The sequence below is a fragment of the Dicentrarchus labrax genome, unplaced genomic scaffold (assembly GCF_905237075.1).
Source record: "Dicentrarchus labrax unplaced genomic scaffold, dlabrax2021, whole genome shotgun sequence".
Lineage (NCBI taxonomy): Eukaryota > Metazoa > Chordata > Actinopteri > Moronidae > Dicentrarchus > Dicentrarchus labrax.
Genome location: NW_026136959.1, coordinates 135,505 through 156,840, shown reverse-complemented (window position 1 = coordinate 156,840; position 21,336 = coordinate 135,505). Strand labels below are relative to the sequence as shown.

The 21,336-nt window shown below is 39.1% G+C and overlaps 1 protein-coding gene across 3 annotated transcripts in view; it reads left to right on the top strand.

The window, feature by feature from the left end:
* The window catches only part of LOC127360854 (H-2 class I histocompatibility antigen, Q9 alpha chain), a 63,668-nt gene extending 45,111 nt beyond the window's left edge, over nucleotides 1-18,557 (top strand). Inside the window, exons 1-7 of one of the 3 annotated variants that reach the window (XM_051395274.1) lie at nucleotides 5,316-5,606; nucleotides 15,834-16,103; nucleotides 16,469-16,747; nucleotides 17,008-17,307; nucleotides 17,499-17,600; nucleotides 17,894-17,911; nucleotides 18,298-18,557. In XM_051395274.1, coding sequence (XP_051251234.1) covers nucleotides 5,558-5,606; nucleotides 15,834-16,103; nucleotides 16,469-16,747; nucleotides 17,008-17,307; nucleotides 17,499-17,600; nucleotides 17,894-17,911; nucleotides 18,298-18,347 — 1,068 coding nt within the window. In that variant the 5' untranslated portion in view covers nucleotides 5,316-5,557 and the 3' untranslated portion in view covers nucleotides 18,348-18,557. Of the gene's footprint in view, nucleotides 1-5,315; nucleotides 5,607-15,495; nucleotides 15,584-15,833; nucleotides 16,104-16,468; nucleotides 16,748-17,007; nucleotides 17,308-17,498; nucleotides 17,601-17,893; nucleotides 17,912-18,297 lie in introns of those variants that run through there. The other 2 variants (XM_051395275.1, XM_051395271.1) reach the window with 2 other exon arrangements.
* Nucleotides 18,558-21,336: the final 2,779 nt, after the last annotated feature.

Genomic DNA, 21,336 nt, shown 5'->3' with positions numbered 1-21,336 from the left:
GCTGTGAGCTGTGGTCTTAAGGTCTTGGGTGCCTCAAGGGGTGGTAACCCTCAAACACGGTGGTGGACACCGGTGGTCAGGGAAGCTGTCCGACTGAAGAAGGAGGCCTTCCAGGATATGTTATGCCGGGGGACTCCTGAGACAGTTGCAGGGTACAGACAGGCCTGAACGACTGCAGCTGCAGCTGTGAGGGAAGCAAAACAGCGGGTGTGGGAGGAGTTTAGAGAAGTCATGGAGAAGGATTTTCAGACGGTACCCAGGCGCTTCTGGAAAACTGTCTGATACCTCAGGAGGGGGAAGCAGGGAACCATTCAAGCTGTGTACAGCGGGGATGGGACACTGCTGACCTCAACTGAGGAGGTAATTGGGCAGTGGAAGGAACACTTTGGGGAACTCCTGAACCCGACTAGACCAACAAACCCACCCTCTGTGATAGAGGCAGGGCTGGAGTGTGATGGGGGATCTGCATCAATTTCCCTGCGGGAAGTCACTGAGGTAGTCAAACAACTCCACAGTGGCAAAGCCCCGGGGATTGATGAGATTCGCCCAGAAATGCTGAAGGCTCTTGGTGTTGAGGGGCTGTCTTGGTTGACACGCCTTTTCAACATTGCGTGGAAGTCAGGGACAGCGCCGAAGGAGTGGCGGACTGGGGTGGTGGTTCCCCTATTTAAAAAGGGGGACCAGAGGGTGTGTGCAAATTACAGTCATCACACTACTCAGCCTCCCTGGGAAAGTTTACTCTAAGGTGCTGGAAAGGAGGTTCGGGTTGATTGTCGAACCTCTGATTGAAGAAGAACAGTGCGGGTTCCGTCCTGGTCGTGGAACAACAGACCAACTCTTCACTTTCTCAGGTGTCCTGGAAGGGCCCTGGGAATATGCCCATCCGGTCTACATGGGTTTTTGGATTTGGAGAAGGCATATGATCAGGTTCCCCAGGATATCCTGTGGGAAGTGCTGCGGGAGTATGGGGTGAGGGGGCCACTTCTCAGGGCCATCCAATCCCTGTATTTCCAAAGCGGGAGTTGTGTCCGGATTCTTGGGCGTAAGTCGGACTCGTTTCCAGTGGGTGTTGGGCTCTGCCAGGGCTGCGCTTTGTTACCAATCCTGTTTGTGACTTTCATGGACAGGATATCGAGGCGTAGTCGTCGGGGGGAGGGGTTGCAGTTTAGTGGGCTGAGGATTGCATCGTTGCTTTTTGCAGATGATGCGGTCCTGATGGCATCATCGGCCTGTAACCTTCAGCACTCACTGGATCGGTTCGCAGCTGAGTGTCAAGCGGCTGGGATGAGGATCAGCACCTCTAAATCGGAGGCCATGGTTCTCAGCAGGAAACCGGTGGATTGTCTACTTCGGGTAGGGAGTGAGTCCTTACCCCAAGTGAAGGAGTTCAAGTACCTCGGGGTTTTGTTCACGAGTGAGGGTAGAATGGAGCAGGAGATTGGCCGGAGAATTGTGGCAGCAGAGGCAGTTTTGCGATCCCTTTATAAAACTGTTGTCACAAAGAGAGAGTTGAGCCGAAAGGCGAAGCTCTCGATCTACCGGTAGATCTTTGTTCCTACCCTCACCTATGGTCATGAGAGATGGGTTGTGACCGAAAGAAGGAGATCCCGGGTACAAGCGGCCGAAATGGGGTTCCTCAGGAGGGTGGCTGGTGTCTCCCTTAGGGATAGGGTGAGAAGCTCGGACATCCGTGAGAGACTCGGAGTTAAGCCGCTTCTCCTTTGCGATTATAGTGAACCACAGTGAGGTGTTGTGAACGCAACCCCGGTAGTCCAGCAAAACTCCTCCCCTAGCTCCTCCCCCTGCCCAGGTGCAGCATAAAAGGCCTCAGCTGGCTCTGTTTAGCCTCTTGCTGGTCCCTGGTGGTGGTTGACTGCTGAAGGTGGTGAGTAGGGTCCCCATTTTGTTTGTGTGCTGCACCTTACATTTTGTGTGTTATGGGTTATGCTTAGGGTAAATCTGATTTCTGGGTTTTAAATCCCTCCTGTTAATCCAGATTTGAGTTTTACTTTTGAACTAAAAAACTACTTTGGAAATCTAATTAATGTTTCTTTTATTTATTCACTTATTTGTTTGGTGAGGTGAGATGCCTGCACAGAGCCCAAAGGATACTAAAAGACAGCACCCACCCCAGACACACCCTGCTGCCACCTTGGAAGAGGTACAGAAGCTTCTGCTGCCGGACCACCAGACTGCAGAGCAGCTTCTTCCCTCAGGCAGTGAGGCTGTTGAATTCTTCCACAACTATTTATCATGAAGATTAGTCATTTTTATTTATGAAACATTTTATCACTCACTAACTGTTGTTGTTGTTTTGGAAGTAGTATAAAGGGAACTGTGGTTGAAGGGGAAACTAGCATTTGTTGAGGGAGGTGGTGTCTTTGAGAGTGATAAAAAGAGGCTGTATTTTCACCAGTTTGTAACATATCGCACAAACTGCTGTATTTTCACCAGTTTGTGTGATATGTTACAGTAAATTAATTCATAAATGCATTGTCCAAAAAGCCTAGATAATATTGTTACTGACATAAAATATGAATGTACTTCTTGAATTTCCCTCGGGATAAATAAAGTATCTGCTTATCTAATCTACTTTAGGTGCAGTGTCACTGTGGGGTCATGTGTTGATTGAAGAATAATAATAATAATAATAATTCTGTGGTGTATATTGTATCATACCATGTGTTTCCCCAAGAGGGGAATCAGGGGCGGAGCTAGAGAAATATCCATGTGTGACAAGAGGTTGGCATGGAGACGTTAAGGGGTGGCAGAAACATACACTGATCTAATAACAATCACATATACCAATATTTGCTTGGAAAACCACCCAAATGAAAATATTTAAACTCAAAAACATTACTTTATTGTGGCACAGTAACACCTTGAATAGAACTATCTAAAGATGACATTAGAAATCAATCATTTTATTTCCAAATGGTCATATTTCCTTTTCTTCAGTAGGTTTAGGATGGGAGATTTGGACTGATTTTACTGTACGGTTCTTGAGAAAAATAAAAGGAGAGGCAGATAAAATTGTATAAGAAGAATTATACAGTAATTTCTCATATTTTAATGGTCATATTTCTTTTTAGTGAGTAAGTTAAAACCATAAATGAAATGACACAGGATGACCCCAGTGTGTGAACTACACCTTGGCTTTTGGAGAGCTTGTGTTTTTTTTTTTTTTTATTGCTCTAGTTTCAAATAAATATTCATAGCTGCAACCATGTAGGGCTTCTTGCTTTATGTCAGGAAATCTGATATTTAATGAGTTAGTGACATATATACATCAATAATAGCTTCATTGTACTCATAATCCATGATAATAAAGGTACAGAAAAATATAAATGCATGGCAAAACGGGCATATTGTCAGTATTTCAGTATTAGTATTGTTAGTGACCCTAGTGTTAAGAGAAGCCAAGCTCCCCCTGGCTCCACTGTAGTTGCACCCTGGATGACCCTGCCTACAACCATGTGACATTTGGATTTATTTCACGGTTTGGTTTTTGAAAAAATTAAAGGGAAACTCTGCTCAACAAAAACCATAATGTCCTTGTATCTGGTTATATTTCCTTTGCTTTCTTTAAAATATGAGGAAATCATTGTTAGCATAATGAAAATTCTCCTTAATTATCTAAACAAACAAACAAAAAAAAAAAACAACCAAGCAGTACAGTAAAATGAGTCCAAATTGTACATATAGTTTTGGACATGACAGAAAACACTTTCTTTTAGGCCTCACTTACCGTAATAATGTGTAAATGTTGAATGTAAATGTTTATTTCACTTACTTTATTTCAGTGATATGTTTCATACCTTTTAATTACACTGAATACAATACTCAAAATCACCTCTTGTGATGGATTATTAAAGCCATGTTCTTTTGTTTTGTTCGAGGGACATAATTCATAGAAAGTTCCTCATACCACAGGGATTTCTAACTATGGTAAGACTAGTGGAACCAGATAGACAGTGATGGTGGTTGGATTACTGAGCGGGCTATCACATTCACATGAAGTTGCTTATCAAGTCAGTTGGGCCAACCAATGTAGATGAGCCTGAGCTGATAGAATATAGAAGCTTAAAGTTACGTTAGGTCAGTTAGAGAATGATGTGGGTCAGAGGGGTCCATAGATTAATGAAGGCACAGCTTGATACCCACTGCAGGGGCTAATGATAGGTGAAAACATTATTGATCATGAATACTGGCCTTTAATGAATATTCACCTTCTGGCAAATGAATGTTAAAAACAAATGTAATTTATTTTTCTGCTGATGTTTCACTTCACAACAAGTTTTCACAGTGTGAATAACAGTGTTGTTGTGAGGCAACAGGTGCATTCAAGAGAGGAGGGTAGAATACTCAACAATTATGTAAAAGAGCTCAGATTCATCTGGGCAAAGTAGACCTGACTGAAGAGAAGTGTCAACAATGTAAGGCCAATACAGACTATACTGTGGTCAGACTGTGGTTGTACTGAGCAGCTTCCAGGTATGTTTGTGTAACTGTGTAATGCGATCAGGGTGTTCCTCTTAAAAGAGAGCATTGCTCCTAAAGAGGAAGAAAAAAAGATGAAGAATGATAAACAAAAACAGATTATTTAAGTTTTCTGTCCCTCCCCCTATACCTGCTGTTGCTTCATATCTGATGTGTCAAATTTTGTTTCTCACACTGTCTTGAACTTTACCTGGCAGACGAGTGCAGACAAGTAATAACAGATACAGTGACAACAGGTAACTGACATTTAAACACACATAACCTTTCAAAAATGTTTTGGTTCCATACATGTTAGAGTTCATAATAATCATTATAACAATAAAGTTGACTTCTCATTAGACAGAGTAAAGTTTTAGTTAATCTATAAGGAATCATTAACTGGTGAACACGCCTCATATTCCAGAGAACAAACACTCATGTCAGTGAACCAGGAAACAAACTTTCTCAAACAAAGACAAAGTTATTTTTGTTGCTCCTCTTGTGACATTTTTTCCAGGTAAGACAACATTTTTCAGCTTTCCTTTAAGTTCTTTCTGTTACAGCAGTTTCATTTGGCCCATGAGCTCCTGTGTAGAGCAGAATTAGTGTGTGAAATCACAGTACCTTCAAAAGAGCATTCATCTTACATAGACTACTGACAGCCTTTAACTTAACCTCAGTGAACACAATCCAAGTACAATATGTTTTAAATCATAGTAATAAAATGATGTAAAACTAAAACTATATGTCAGTTTCTGAAGAAATTGTTGGCATGATGTGGTCCGGAGCATTGAACTACACACAACAAAATTGGATCATTCTTAATTCACACAGTTTATTCTCACAGCTTTTACTCTGCAGTGTATGTATGGGGCTCTAAACATAACATAATGGGCACAGACACACTGACAGAGACATTGGTACCTGTTTGACAGGTGATACAGCTGTGCAGTACTTCCTGAGTACCTGAGGTCACATACTGACGCTGTGGAAGAAGGAGGCAGTCCTTCTGTCTACACATCTCTCTCTCACCTCCTCGCTGCTCGGTCCTTTACCCACCCGACTTTATCAAATCAAGATGAAAACGTTATTTTTGTTGCTTCTCTTCTGTCACGTTTCATCAGCAGGTAAGATCACATTTTAAATGTTTAAGCTCTTTGCATTTTCTTCCTGTGCAGCACCAGGACACACTAATTAGTTTACTTGATGATGTTTTAACTGAATCATAGTGAATACATCATATTTATAATGACTGTGATAATGATGCATGTACAGTATATTTATATTGAATGTATATGTAGGTATATGTATGTGTAATGTACCTTGTTTTTCTTGCAGTGAAACATTCCCTCAAGTTTCTCTTAACTGGATCTAACGGAGTCCCAAATCTCCCAGAGTTTGAAGCAGTTGCACAGGTTGACGACACTGAGGTGGTTTACTGCGACAGCGACAAAAAGATAGTAGAACCAAAACAGGAATGGATGAAACAATTATTTGAAAAAGATCGTCAGCACTTTGAGTGGTACACTATGCAGTGTTTTTCTATTCAGCCAAACATCTTCCAAACCGCGATTTACAGTGTGAGGCAGCCCTTCAAACTTGGAGGTAAAGTATTTATGTATGTTATATGTTTTTACTACAAAAGTGCTAAAATTGATATAGCTCGTATTATGAACACATGAGCATATTACACACATCTGCAAGGTAATTTGAGCTTGGACTGCATCTGAGACTGCAGGTGTCACACAGGTGTGACTTTGTCACAATGTTTTCAGAATGGGCCAAATATATACAAAGTCAGGATTAATAATTTGAAGCAGCACCTCAACCAAAGTGGAGGTAAAGTATTTATGTATATTATATTTTACTTTTACTACTAAAATGATTTGCAGCCTGGTTTGTTGTTTGACACACAGATATAGGATAGCTAACATGTGCATACTAATGAATTTGAGCTTGGGCTGCATCTGAGACTGCAGGTGTCACACAGGTGTGACTTTGTTTTAATAAGAGTTTAATGTGCATATAATTCAACATACCCACTTTGTATACTGCCACTGACAGTCATCTGTCAATTCATACAACGGTAGCTACTATTGTAACTTTTAGCTGTGGAAAATAAATTGGGTTTCATCACTCAGATAAAGTGCACTGATTATCTGCTCTTGAATCATGATCACACCACAAGACACAAGTGTCACACAATGCACAATATTTATAAGATCATCTTTCCACTGGAGATTTCATCTGTATTCTGTACATTGTTAATTACTGTCTCTGTTTCTGTCTCTGTCTCTGTCTCAGCTGTCCAAATTTTACAGAAGATAATTGACTGTGAGTGGGACGATGAGACTGGAGAGGTTAATAGTTTTATGCTCTTTGGTTATAATGGAGAAGACTTCCTATCATACGACCTGAAGACATTGAAATGGATCGCTCTGAAACCAGAGGCTGTCAACACCAAACTGAGATTGGAACGTGAAGGATACGATGAGCACATCACTGAGATTTTCCCTGCGTGGCTCAAGCAGTATGTCAACTTTAGCAAGAGCTCTCTGCCTGGAAAAGGTGGGATCACTTGACTTCTTGTAGTTTCATGGACACACCTTTTCATATAGCCTGACTGAACTGGCATTGTGTTATCTTTCCAATCAGCCAGACATTTACTTTTCTTAAGAATAAGAGGTAATGGGTCTTCTTCCAGGGAGGTCACCAAGTAGAACCACTATGTTTCTACAGTAGCCCAGAATGGACAAACCATACACTGGCTGTAGATAGGGTCACCATGATGACTATAATGTATTCAAATAATTGAATGTAACTAAATGTCACTAAATCCTACACACTGAAATATTTCCACTCAACATTGACACTGTGATTGAGAACTTTACTGAGAACCATAAAAACAGGTAGTGAGTTTCTTCAGTGGTGGTGTAGTTCTCTTTTGTGTTTATATACAGCCAATGTGGAAGTTGTGTAGAAAAATGGGTTATTATGTAGCACCATCATATGTTTTTATAGTTTCTAAGATGGTTGTATGGACCTGTACATGTAGTGCATTTACCTGAAAGACAAGTATTTTACATGTTGTGAGTTTAATGTATTTGTTGTGTCTTTAGTTCACTTAAAGGTACTCTAAGGAGTTTTTGACCACTAGTAGTACTATTGAGATTTCTGTTTACAAGTAGATTCCTGATTGTTTGTATCTTGTGCACATACACAAGGAAGCATCCTATAGCATATAATGGTAATATGCCAAGAAAGGAGAAGTAAATATGGTTCTCATCATTCTCTAACCCCCCCCCTCTCTCTCTCTCTCTCTCTCTCTCTCTCCAGAGCTTCCCCTCAGTGTCTCTCCTCCAGAAGACTCCCTCCTCTCCAGTCAGCTGCCACGCTACAGGTTTCTACCCTGACAGTGCCACACTCATCTGGAGGAAAGATGGAGAGGAGCTTCATGAGGACGTGGACCATGGAGAGATCCTCCTCAACCACGATGGATCCTTCCAGATGAGTGTTGACCTGAAACTTTCATCAGTCACACCTGAAGACTGGAGGAGGTACGACTGTGTGTTTCAGCTCTCTGGTGTGAAGAACGACATCGTCACCAAACTGGACAAAGCAGTGATCAGGACCAACTGGGGCAAAACTGGGATCAGAAGTAAGGACAGTGGGAATTCACATTTAGTTTATTTTACTCGATATGCTGCACATGCATTTAACTTTCGTTGACCTGATGTGACCGTCTTCATTTCTTCAGGTTTGTCAGTAACATTGACATTTTTTAATTCCCATAGAATTCACTTTCTCTACTGTCACTGTGGTAAACTGTTGTGATGTGTTCTCACTCTGGTTTAAACAGAAACTGTAGTTTCCTTTGGCGCACTATGCATTGCACTGGGCCATCTTTTTATGGGTGTGTTAAGAATTCTGCCTACTCTTCCTGGTTATCTGGATTCCTCTGGACTGCCTGGACAAGATCATACAATCTTACTTTATACTTACAGCTACACTAGTTACATGTTCTTTCCATACGATAATAGGAGCAATTGCATTTCTGCACACTTTGCACTTCTTTGACCCAACAGTAGCTGTAAAACGTCTCCTTATTCTGTTGTTAGTGCCACACAGCTGTGCTAAGCAATGGTCTTCCTCTTGTCTTGTGCTACACTGCTGTGTTACTTCCTCTCATCTATCCGACCTGTTCTAAGCTGAGCACTTTGTCTTGTCTCGCTGTCTTAAACCTTCTATTACAAGCAGTTCTCTATGGGGTAAGACTGGTATCAGTTATGTTGTCCATTAAAGAAAGACCTGGATAATAACTACAGAGGTTAATTATATCAGCCTTGATCTTTAAATTGTAATCCCTAACCTAGGATTGATCGGATAGATAACAGGATAGACCTGGTTTACAACTAGGGTCTTATTTTCATAGTTTCGGGCATCGTTTAATTCACATTTACTATCTGGGTACACAGTGGCATTGCTACAACTAATTGCTACACATCAACTGCAAAAAGCAACATGTGACAATGCATCTCAGGCAAAAGTAACAAACTATGCAACAGATTGTTTTGCAGGGAGTAATAAAGTAGTGCAGTACTTTTTTTAAATAGCAACTAATGTGTAACATTTTTTTTCAAAACAACCCCAACACTGGCTAGTAAATGTCAGTGTGAAAACCAAAACTCTGCTCCTCATACTTCAATACTAAAGTGAATCCTGTAAACTAAACATATTTATCTCCTTCCAGTGGGAGAGACAAAGTGTGAATGTTCTGTTTTGGCTCCAGTTTCTCCCTCAGAGTTTCCTGCTGGTGCTGTTATTGGAGTTGTTGTAGGACTGCTGCTGCTGGCACTCTGCATCACTGGACTCTTCATCTGGAGAAAGAACAAAAATGGTGAGTGAAGCCATTTTTACTGTTAAATTTAACATATGGGTTGAACTCAGGGATAATATGATTAAAACATATTGATTCTTAAAGGTCCAGTGTGTCACATTAAGGAGGCTCTGTTGGCAGAAATGTAAAAAAATATTCATATGTTTCCATTAGTCTTTAATCAACTGTATTCAAATAGTTAGAATCTGTAATTTCACCTCTGTCACTAAATCTTACACACTGGTCCTTTAAAGCAGTGGTTCCCAGCCTTTATCCTTAAGAGATCCCTTGTTCTTTTATAAAGTGAACTGCTGACTGAAGTGACATATTTTATGATTCTTTTATATTATATTGAACAGTAACAGTACAGGACAACTGATAAACTATACAATGAACCTAAATAGTGAACACAATAACTGCAGGAAGTTTGTGTAAAATAAGTGATTTGGATGATTTTTGAGAAGATTATTAGGGACCGAGCCAGCGACCGCTGGAGGTCCCTATTGTATTTGCTATGTTTCTTCTTCCCTATTATTATTATTTTTAGCACTTTTGGTTGGGTTTTTGCCCCCCTGAATATATACGAAAAGTCAATTTTATTTGGCAAAGAGGTCAGGCCTTGATATTCTGTGCGTCGCTTTCGGGTCGGCCACTAGTTGGCGCTACTATCATGAAAAGTGTGTTTAGGCTAATAACTTCTGCATAGTTTGTCACACATTCAAAAAACTCATATCCACGCGTTCAGTGAATAGAGCTGAATCTCCCCATAAAGGCCACGCCCACTTCCGCCTTGAATTTTTTTACAGCAGAGCGCGAAATGTCCATGAACTACTTTTTCGTGTTCCTCCGTGGCGTAGCATCAAAGTCAGCCATTTTGATTTTTGTTGGTCATTTTTTGTGATTTTTCGTGTTCCTCCTAGGGAATTTATCGGATCTACTTCAAAATTACTCAGTACAGTCAAAAAATGGTGCTGATTAAAAGTTGTGCTATTTGAGACTGTACATTGAACGGCGTGTCTGTGGCGTGAGGTCAAAGTTGGCCACTTTGAATTCTGTGGTCATACAAACTGATTGAAAAGTTGAGCTGTGACTGTACATTAAACCGCATGCCAGTGACAACTTGTCGATTTCAGCAGATTATACATAAAATAGTGCTCATAACTTCAGTGTGCAATGTCCAATCTCCAATAAACGGCATATATTCTGTAACAGTCTCGCCCTGAACACATCCTCATAACTTCAGCGTATGTGGTCCAATCTCAATGAAACTTCATGTGTGTTACAACAGTCCTGCCCTGAACTTGTCTACATGACAATATTAAGACATAGTGATAGTGCCACCTACTGGCAACAGGAAGTAAGCGCTGCGTGGTGATTTTGAGATGATTTACGTGAAATTTCATGTTTTGGTCCGCACGTGTAATGGCGGCACGGGATGTGGCCGCAGCACGCCCCGAGTTGCATGGAGTGCGGTCCCGCTCAACACTGCTTGCAGCTTTAATTTCTTATGAATTCAGATCAGAGATGAGTTTTCCTGATCTTTTTAGAAATCTTATTTAATTTAAATTTAAACAATTCTTCATTTATATTATGTTTTTCAATTTTTAATAATCACACCGATTTATTTTTGACAAAAAAAATGTCTTCTCCCTGATGGTTGGTGATTGTTCTAGTATTAACTTTGTTGGTTGTTTGAACTTCACCGTGCCCTTATCCAGTGAGTTCATATCATAAATAATACACTTTAAAAATAACAATTTAATAATAACAGTTAATGCGGAGATATAGACCTTCTGTATGTTTTTCAAAAAAGGTGTTCTTACACCTCTTAAAATCATGAAGGTGTTGCAACCCCTGTGAAGGGGCCAGGAACCCTAGGTTGGGAACCAGTGCTTTAAAATATACTTTATTTGGTATGAAAATAAAAAGGGGTGAACTGACTGAAAACATAGAAATTCTCAGCAGATGTACTGTTAAGTCAGAGTTGATCTCCAACGTTTATATTAAAAGAAGAAACCTGTCAAATTTATAATGAATTTCTTCAAAACATGCAAACATGTTTTATTCATACTTTCAGGAATTCTGATTTAACTTTTAATACTGTAATCTCTGTTTGTGTATTCCAGGATTCAGACTTGCACAGAGTAAGTTCTCAATCAATTACTTATAAGTATTAATAATTAATCAATCATGCCCATTCCCGTCTCTCAAACATAATTATATCATTTCAAATTCAGACTCTTCATCATTGTCATTGGACAGAAATTCAGCTCCTGTCTGATCACAGTGAGTATGTCATTGTTTCAACAGTGCTGTGCACACACTGGCATAATCTACAATCTTCATCCTGTATTTCACATGCAGCTGATTTTTATCATTCACAAAGACATTCTGCATGAGACAGAACTTCCACAGTCCATCCATTATAACTACAGGAAGCACATTTTGATTTACTTGTAGTCATATTTTAGTAATGAATTGTTTTAGTTGTAATCTAGTTTTAGTTGACTAAAGATCATAAGATTGTTATCGACTAAAACTACAGTAAATTTTGTTGACTGGGTCAAATGAGTTTACGGGTTTATTTAATTTAAAGTTGAATGCATTATTTAAATGTTTCTTTAGAATTTCCTAACTCATTATATGCTCCCGGAAAAAATTATTCTATAGAATAGTCAGAAATTAGTCAAAATTATTTAGATCCTCTACATTTCCATTTAGTACCACTACAACAATGTAGTACTACATGTAATTACTATTTTATAAACAGTTAGGTAATCTGGTCCAGTGATTGTAGAGAGGCCGGAGATCATCAGAGTGTTAAAGAAGAAAAAATCTAGTTCTTATACACATATATTGTATTAATTTCAAGTCATAAGTCAAATATAAAGTACCGTAAGATGGTCAAATTTCACTGCTGCCAGAAACAGATGAATGACTTTACTAAAATGAATAATGTCCAATATGAACTCTAATAAGTTTCTAATAGTTTTTCAACTTTTCATTCTTTAATTTGATTTGACAGATTAAAAGAGTGAAGATTAAAAGAGGACTCCAGTGATGTTACTGCGGCATCAAAACCTTTTATTTTCTAGAGAGTACTTATTTGTAAAAAGTCTTTTTTTAAGTGTCAGTCAGAGCTGACAGAAGCATTAATGTAGAGAGAGACACAGTCATGTTCAGCCCTTTAGTTATCACATGATGGATTTCTGTTTGATGTTTCCACTTTGGAAACACACTAATGAATCCTCTGTCTGCATTAAACTCCATTGTAAACTACTGTCTTTCAACTGTGTCACAAAATCAAATCTATCAATCTGAATGTCTCAGCCCCAACATATACCACTGAGCTGCTTGTGCAATATCAAACTGTGGGGCCTCTGAGATCTTCTGGAACTGCTTTTTAACACTCTGAATGTGTATATATCACAGATCATTTTATGGTTATTTGTTTCATGTTTACTGTTTTTTATGATCGGTTCTTGTCTGAAGTACTGCACCTTACATTTTGTGTGTTATGGGTTATGGTTAGGGTAAGTCTGTTTTCTGTGTGTGTGTGTGTGTGTGTGTGTGTGTGTGTGTGTGTGTGTGTGTGTTTTTAAATCCCTCCTGTTAATCCAGATATGAGTTATTTTACTTTTGATTAACAAATAAAACTACTTTGGAAATCTAATTCATGTTTATTTTATTTATTCATTTATTTGTTCATTTTTGAGTTGGTAGTCTGTTAAGGATTCCTCCAGTTCATGAAATCCCTGCAGCACCTGAAGGCAGCAGGACTGTGTGTTGATACCAGCATCAGTGCAGAGCCAGAGCTCAGTCTCATTGAGTACAGTCATTCACTGTATTAACCTTTATTAAATCACCTGAATACGACAACAGGCTGCTACTGTGTAACCATACACACCTCTACACCCATCTTTCTGGTCGGTTATAACAGAAAGTACAATGCGTCAGTTTGTACCTTTGTAAAACTGGGCCTGAATATAAAATGACCATAACTGCATATTATTAAAAAAATATTAATGATAACTTTTCTTAAATCCAGTAATAAACTTCTGCTGAGGCTCATGTCCCACCAGCCTGAAAGAGCATGACGCCACAGGACATAATGCACAACCAGGGTGTAAACATCTACTGCTCAATGTCAGCAACACCAAGGAGACACAGAGGAGTGATAGAAAGTATTCTGACTGGAAACATCACAAACTGACATGGGATGTGCACGGCCCAGAACAGGAGGACACTGCAGCGGGTGATTAAAACCACTCAGAAGATCATTGGCACTCAGCTGCCCAGCATCAGTGATACTGCTGAGGTGAGACGCCTGCACAGAGTCCAAAGGATACTAAAAGACAGCACCCACCCCAGACACACCCTGCTGCCATCTGGGACGAGGTACAGAAGTTTCTGCTGCCGGACCACCAAACTGCAGAGCAGCAACACCTCTCTGATTTTAATGCTTTTAGTCTCATAGGTGTGCAATAAAAGTCCAAGAAGCCTGTGTGTTATCATTACAATTGTTATACTGTTGTTCAAGTGCTGCATTAAATGTAGCAGTTTGTGTGATATGTTACAGTAAAATAATTCATAAATGCATCGTCCAAAAAGCCTACATAATAAATATTGTTACTGACATCAAATATGAATGTACTTTACTGATGTAGTTTAGGTCCAGTGTCACTGTGGGGTTATGTGTTAGTTGATATTGTGTTACTGCGAACAATACATGTAACAAGAGAAGCTTATCATTATTAGGTTATTATTACATTTGTTATTGTGCAATATGTTACAGTACATTCATTCATAATTGCCACTAAATATGAATTGACCCTATTGGTGTAGTTTAGACCCTGTATTTTACCTTCAGTGTTGATATTTATGTAACATTTTATATGAGTCACAGTGTGATTGGAGAATTTCTGAAATTAGCAGATTTATTGTAATTGTGTGAATGTATGTAGTTAGATTGCCCAAAATTCAATAGTTCAGTTCATTTTACTGAAACCATCACCAAAGTGATCAAGAAATCAAATGAATGATTTGTAATATAAATATTATTCTCTAGGTCTAGAATAATACTGGTCTGGTTTAAATAAACCAATTATTTGTGAAAACAAAACTGAAGCAGTAGTAGTTGTGATTAATGTGCTTCATATGTAAATCTAAAATGTAGGACTAATAGTTTATTTCATGTTACAAATAATATTGTAAATCTGTTTTGAAAACCTTTCATGAGTTTTTAATGTATCGTTACACTGATGCTATAATGTGTTTCCTTGCCAAGTTTCTGACTATTTTAAATGACTGCTATGGGTTTAGAATAACTACATAAATTACAGGTTTCTGTAAACACACAAAGACACTGAATACGGTTCTCAAAATCACCTTTTGTGATGGATTATTGAAACCAAGTTCTGTTTGGTAAAACAGATTTAGGAAGATAATTCATGAAAGGTTCCTCATACCACAGGGGTTGCTAACTAGAGTGGAACCAGATAAACAGTGATGGTGGTTGACTGTTGAGCATTGAACCATGGCATTCACATGACGTTGCTTATTAAGCCAGTTGGGCCAGCCAGAAGTTTTGTCAAAGTGTCTGCTGTTTGCTTTGTTGAGTGAAGGATTTAACGACCCCTCAAACTGTGTGAACAGAGACAGCACGGTGTTGGACATGTGCAAGTTGTCACATGTATTTCACATAATGTAATGAGTTGTGCACAGAGGTGTTCAGCTGAAAGGCAGACACTTAAACAGACATTTTCTATTCCCAATTATGCATTAATATATCATATCTTCAAATTTAGTTTTTTAGGAAATAATGACCTAGATCTGGACCTCAGTGACCTCATAGCTGACTGTGGCCATGATCATAAGAGTGACCGCTACCCTATACACTTATTGGTCAGGCCAGCAATGTCATAAATAGGTTGTTTTGAGACACTGGGGGTGTGTGGTGCAATGTCTTTCAAAGGTAGGTCCAGAGAAAACATTAGTACTGCTGGATGGTCTTGCTTTTATATCTAATGGAACAGGAGATTGACCCCCCACCCCTACGTAATAAAGTTGAGTCATAACAGGAACACTCCCACTTTGCTCCGCAAAGACAAAACAGTAGACAGAGGACATAACAGCTCAACCAGCTCGGTCCTTTACCCACCCGACTTTATCAAATCAAGATGAAAACGTTATTTTTGTTGCTTCTCTTCTGTCACGTTTCATCAGCAGGTAAGATCACATTTGAACTCTTTAAGCTCTTTGCTTCACTTTCCACTCGGCTCTGCATTTGACTGCGATTACTTGAGCCGCAGAGTGCATTTGGCTCCTGTAGCTCCAGAAAACAGCACTTTAGTTTCACAATTACTTAAACTTCATAAGACTGACTTTATATGTTTTAATAGAATCATAGGCTGCTGACTGAATACATCAAATTCATGATGGGTCTTTAATGAATGTATAAACTGTGTTTGTCCTGCAGTGAAACACTCTCTGAAATATTTTATAACTGGATCCAGTGGAGTCACAAACATATCAGAACTTGTGGCAGCTGTTGTGGTTGATGGAAGTCTGGCTATTTACTGCGACAGCAACAAAAAGATATTAGAACCAAAACAGGGCTGGATGAAAAAAGTATTTGCAGATGATCCTCAGCACTTTGAGTGGGCCACTCAGGAGTGTTTTCAGAGAGGGCCAAACAAATTCAAAGTCAGGATTCAGAATTTGAAGCAGCGCCTCAACCAAAGTGAAGGTAAAGTATTTATGTATATTATATTTAATGAAATTGAGCTTGGACTGCATCTGAGACTGCAGGTGTCACACAGGTGTGACTTTGTTTTAAGTGTTTAATGTGCATATAATTCAACATACCCACTTTGTATACTGCCACTGACAGTCATCTGTCAATTCATACAACAGTAGCTACTATTACAAAATTGGGTTTCATCACTCAGATAAAGTGCACTGATTATCTGCTCTTGAATCATGATCACACCACAAGACACAAGTGTCACACAATGCACAATATTTATAAGATCATCTTTCCACTGGAGATTTCATCTGTATTCTGTACATTGTTAATTACTGTCTCTGTTTCTGTCTCTGTCTCTCTCTCAGGTGTCCACATTTTACAGGAGATGTTTGGTTGTGAGTGGGATGATGAGACTGGAGAGGTTAATGGTTTTATGCAGTATGGTTATGATCGAGAAGACTTCATATCTTTCGACCTGAAGACATTGACATGGATCGCTCCGAAACCTCAGGCTGTCACCACCAAACTGAGATGGGATAATGACAAAGCTAGAATAAAATACAATGAGAATCACCTCACTATGATTTTCCCGGGGTTCCTCAAGAAGTATTTGGACTATGGCAACAGCTCTCTGCAGAGAAAAGGTAGAATCACATGACATGATTTAGTTTCATGAACACATCTTCATCAATGAAAATAGAAATAGTTCCACTGAATATTGACGCTGTGTTTGAGTACTTTGCTGTGAACCACAAAGGCAGATACTTCTTGTGAGTTTCTTCAGTGGTTCTCCCATTTTTTTTATATGGAGACAATGTGGTGGTTGTTATAAGGAGCTTCTCTCTCTCTCTCTCTCTCTCTCTCTCTCTCTCTCTCTCTCTCTCTCTCTCTCTCTCTCTCTCAGAGCTTCCCTCAGTGTCTCTCCTCCAGAAGACTCCCTCCTCTCCAGTCAGCTGCCACGCTACAGGTTTCTACCCTAACAGTGCCACACTCATCTGGAGGAAAGATGGAGAGGAGATTCATGAGGACGTGGACCACGGAGAGATCCTCCCCAACCACGATGAATCCTTCCAGATGAGTGTTGACTTGAACCTTTCATCAGTCACACCTGAAGACTGGAGGAGGTACGACTGTGTGTTTCAGCTCTCTGGTGTGAAGAACATCGTTATCAGACTGGACAAAGCAGAGATCAGGACCAATGAAGGTAAGACTGGAATCATCTGTGACAGTGTTTTGTTTTGTTTGAATACCAATGCAGCAACCTATCACAGGACACAACAACATCACAAGTAATTAGGTCCTAACTGGATGAATGAAGTAGGTATTAATAAATAGGTGGATGGATGTGCGTCTGTTCTAACCTGCTTTGTGTATCTGGTTGTTTCTGATCAACAGAGAAGCCTTCTGATACGACCATTCCCATCACTGCTGCAGTGGCTGCTCTGGTTGTCGTCCTTATGGCTGCTACTGGATTCATTGTTTACAAAAAGAGGAAAGGTAAGACAGGAACATGGAAAAGTTATCTGTGTTTGGATTTATAGTTCACAAAAAGGAGAAAAGTCAGAGACCAAACTGAAATATATTTTCTAATTAAATGTTTTACTTTACTTTTAAAAGATAAAATAAGCCTCAATTCCTATTATGTAGCAACCAGTAGAAAGACTGTAGCATGATGATGATAGAGAAATGTTTTAGAGGGGTAAAGGATATTTATTTAACATAAGTAGGAGAAAATTATTTTCTGGCATTTACAACTGTGACAACTTAAATTATTAATCTTCTTGTTTCAGCTAAACGCCCTCCATGTCGTGAGTAGAACTTGTTTTATTTTAATTTATCTGCTCTAACACACACTTGTGTCAGCAGATTATTGAATCTGCATACATAATGGGTTGTTTAGTAGATCAGAATAGCTTCACTAACCTTTCCTCAACGAGACAGAATGGGGTAAATGTCATTAAACATCACTGAGCCTCTGTCAGTCTGAAGCTGTTGGGGTTTGATTCTGACAGAGGAAGCATGTCTCTTGGCTCTGGATGAAACATCAGAAGGTGGGCTTGTTGCAGAGGTTGTTTCGGACTGAACACCTTGTGGTGGATCTGATCAACCACCCTCTGCAACAGGTCGTAGTAGCTGTTTATTAAAGGCCGATCAGTGCAGGATAAGTGGACTGACTGTGTGTTTTTCCTTGCAGCTCCTGACAACAGCTCCGAGCTCTCTGAGAAACTGAATCCAGAAACCTGATTTACAAACACATTGTGCACACAGTGAATTACTGCAAATGGGACGGCAAAGCAATTCATTCTGTGACGTGAACTATTCACATCTGCAGTTAAACAACACCTGATATTATAAATAAGAGAGCCACAATTCCTAATTAAATTCATTCCTAATTCATTCCACAAGCTTTTAAGAAAATCTTTGCTGAAACTTTATTTTTACTGGACTATTTATATAAATTTAAATAGGTTTTAATATTTAGGTTTTAAATTTTTTCTCTCCTTTTTGTTTATTTTATTTCTTTTTGATTGTATTGCTTTTTTTGTAAAGGCTACAAAAAAAAAATTAGCCTTGGAAGGATTGATTTGTTGTTATTTAATTTAATACATATTTATATGTTGTTTCAGTTTTGCTATGTGAAACACTTTTGGGCTGCATATTTATATGGAACGTGCTATATAAATAAATAGTTACATAAATGTGAAATATATTATGAAATATCTTACGCTTTTGTTGAAATCTCTGTGTTCTACTTTGAGTATGTAATTATTTACATGTATATGTCATATTCATAGAGAGTTTGTATGACTGTGGTTGTTTGTTTGGAACTTTATGGTTGGTTATGCACATGACTACTACATGTTTTCTTTCTACAAGGTTGATGTGAGCACACACACTTTATTGTCTGTTCTTCCACACTGATGTCCTGATTTATAGGACTGACAGTTTATAGGACTGACAGCTGAGAAGAGTCACTGTCACTGTACAGGTTGTTGACAGGTTGTTTTAGGTCTGTATTAGCAGGTTCTTTGTCTTTTTACTGGTTGACGGGGAAAATAGCAGTTGTTGTGGATGTTTGACTGCATCTATGTGGCTAATAAAGCTAATAAATTAAAGCTCTCTCTCTCTCTCTCTCTCTCTCTGTTTTTGTCAAATCGTGAGCACTTTACAAATATGAGAAATAAATGAGCCCATACACTAAAAGGTATTATTATATATATATATATATACCAAGGTTGTGGTATTTTTTAAAGTTTTTATTAAATGTATATATAGCAAAGTATGTGTATTGGATATGTGGTGCAGTGAATGCTAGGGATGTGAATCCTCACCACTGAGGCCGATTCGATACACATCTCGATAGGCTGCCAGCGATACGATACATTAACGATACAGTGGACCCCCTGCCGATACGATGCGATACGATTCACCTCTGTTCACGATGCGATGCGATTCATTTATGATTTGACAACGATTTGACTTTATACAATGCGATTCGGTTCGATACGATACGATTCATGATGCGATTCAACACAATACAAAGGATTTACAAGCCCACATCTGGTTTCTAATGTATTTGATACTTGATTGTTTTCTATAAAGCAAACCAATGAATCCAATTTAAAAAGAAAGTTGCAATTCAATATGGTACAGACAGAGGATTGGTTTATTCCTAATAAACACTAAATCATAAAAAAAGAATATCATCAATTGAGAATTATACAACAATATAACAGTTAAACAAAAATACAAAATATCAACTGCTTACAAATGTAAGTGTAAAAAAATGTAACTATTGACTCACAGTCACAGGAACTGTAAACATCACTCACACTGAGGTATATCAACGATATAAAAGTAAAGTGTAAATGTAAAGACTTCTAGTCTTTCTTTTCAAAGTGCAAAGTCCACACTACTGCTGCACTCCCTTGTAGTGAGGAAAATAAAGTGTTGATGTGATTTCTATAGAACAAAAAATAAATAAAGAAAACCTTTGTTAAACAGGTCTTTCATAACTGCTGCATACGTATGCTTACTTATGCATACAGCATAATTTGCTGTTTGCAAAAAAGTATTATTGGCAATCACAGGCTGCCAATAAGTTATTTATTTCATATGGCTTAGTGTCAGGTTTTTTTTCCAGGAATATTTGTTGGTCAACATGTTCAGGAAGAAGCAGACTGCGCTGTGCTGTCACTATGTCACCAGCTGTGCTAAAGACATGTTCTGATGGGACACTGCAGGGATGGACAAGTAGCTTCTGGCCAATTTGGAAAGCAGTGGAAGATCCTCCTGTTCTTTCCACCACTGCAACACATCACCATTCAGAGCTAAACAATCCCTCCCCCTGTACTTTGCAATTTCCTCCTTAGCTCTATCCCTTGTGCTCTTCTTGTGGGCTCTTGGAGTGAGTAAACCTCCAAACATCTGGTCCAAGGGTGACTTCTTTTTGGGGGGCTCTGGGAGTAGAGAAAATAGAGAAATAAAATTCAATTCTGTAGAATATTTTTACAATGATATCCTACCAATTTTCAAATCAACTCACTACAATATAGTTAAGTTTTAAGTTCATAACAAATAACAAAATAAAACAAACCTGTCTGTGCCTCTTCCTCCTTCTCTTCGTCGCTGTCATCCCATCTGTGGGAGCTCTGGTGGTCACCTACTGGTTCAGCTGCCGGTCTCTCATTCAGTGTGCCATCGTCCTCTGTCTGACAATAATCAGCACATATAAGCTATTAGATTTCTTTAAACTAAAAAAGATAAAAACAACAGTTAAGAAAAGCAGAGTAAATGTAAGGGTGAGAGTGAGACAAAGACACTAGATACAATATACTGAGCATTTTCTTACCATTTCCTCCACTTCTGCTGTTATCCTCAGGAATATGGTGTCCCTAGTGTTGTCGTCATCCAGGAATTCCAGCTCTTTGAAGCGGGGATCAAGTGCTGAGGCTTTGTTGAGGAGGTCTTGGATATATGTGTAGCGGGTGTCAAAGTCCTGTCTGAATTTCTCCTTCATCTCGAAAATGACCTGTAGATCACTGTCATCTGGCTCAAAATCTTCCTGCAGTTTGGCCGTGTTGGGGCAATGATTGAGATGGTGGGGGTCTTTTCCCCACTGAGGCACTTAGTTGCCACTTTGAGCGGGGTCATCAGTTTGATGATCTCTGGGAGTAGGGTCAGTTCTTCATCTGTGATGCTGGGCAGGCCTTTTGTCTTTACTCTCCTGGTT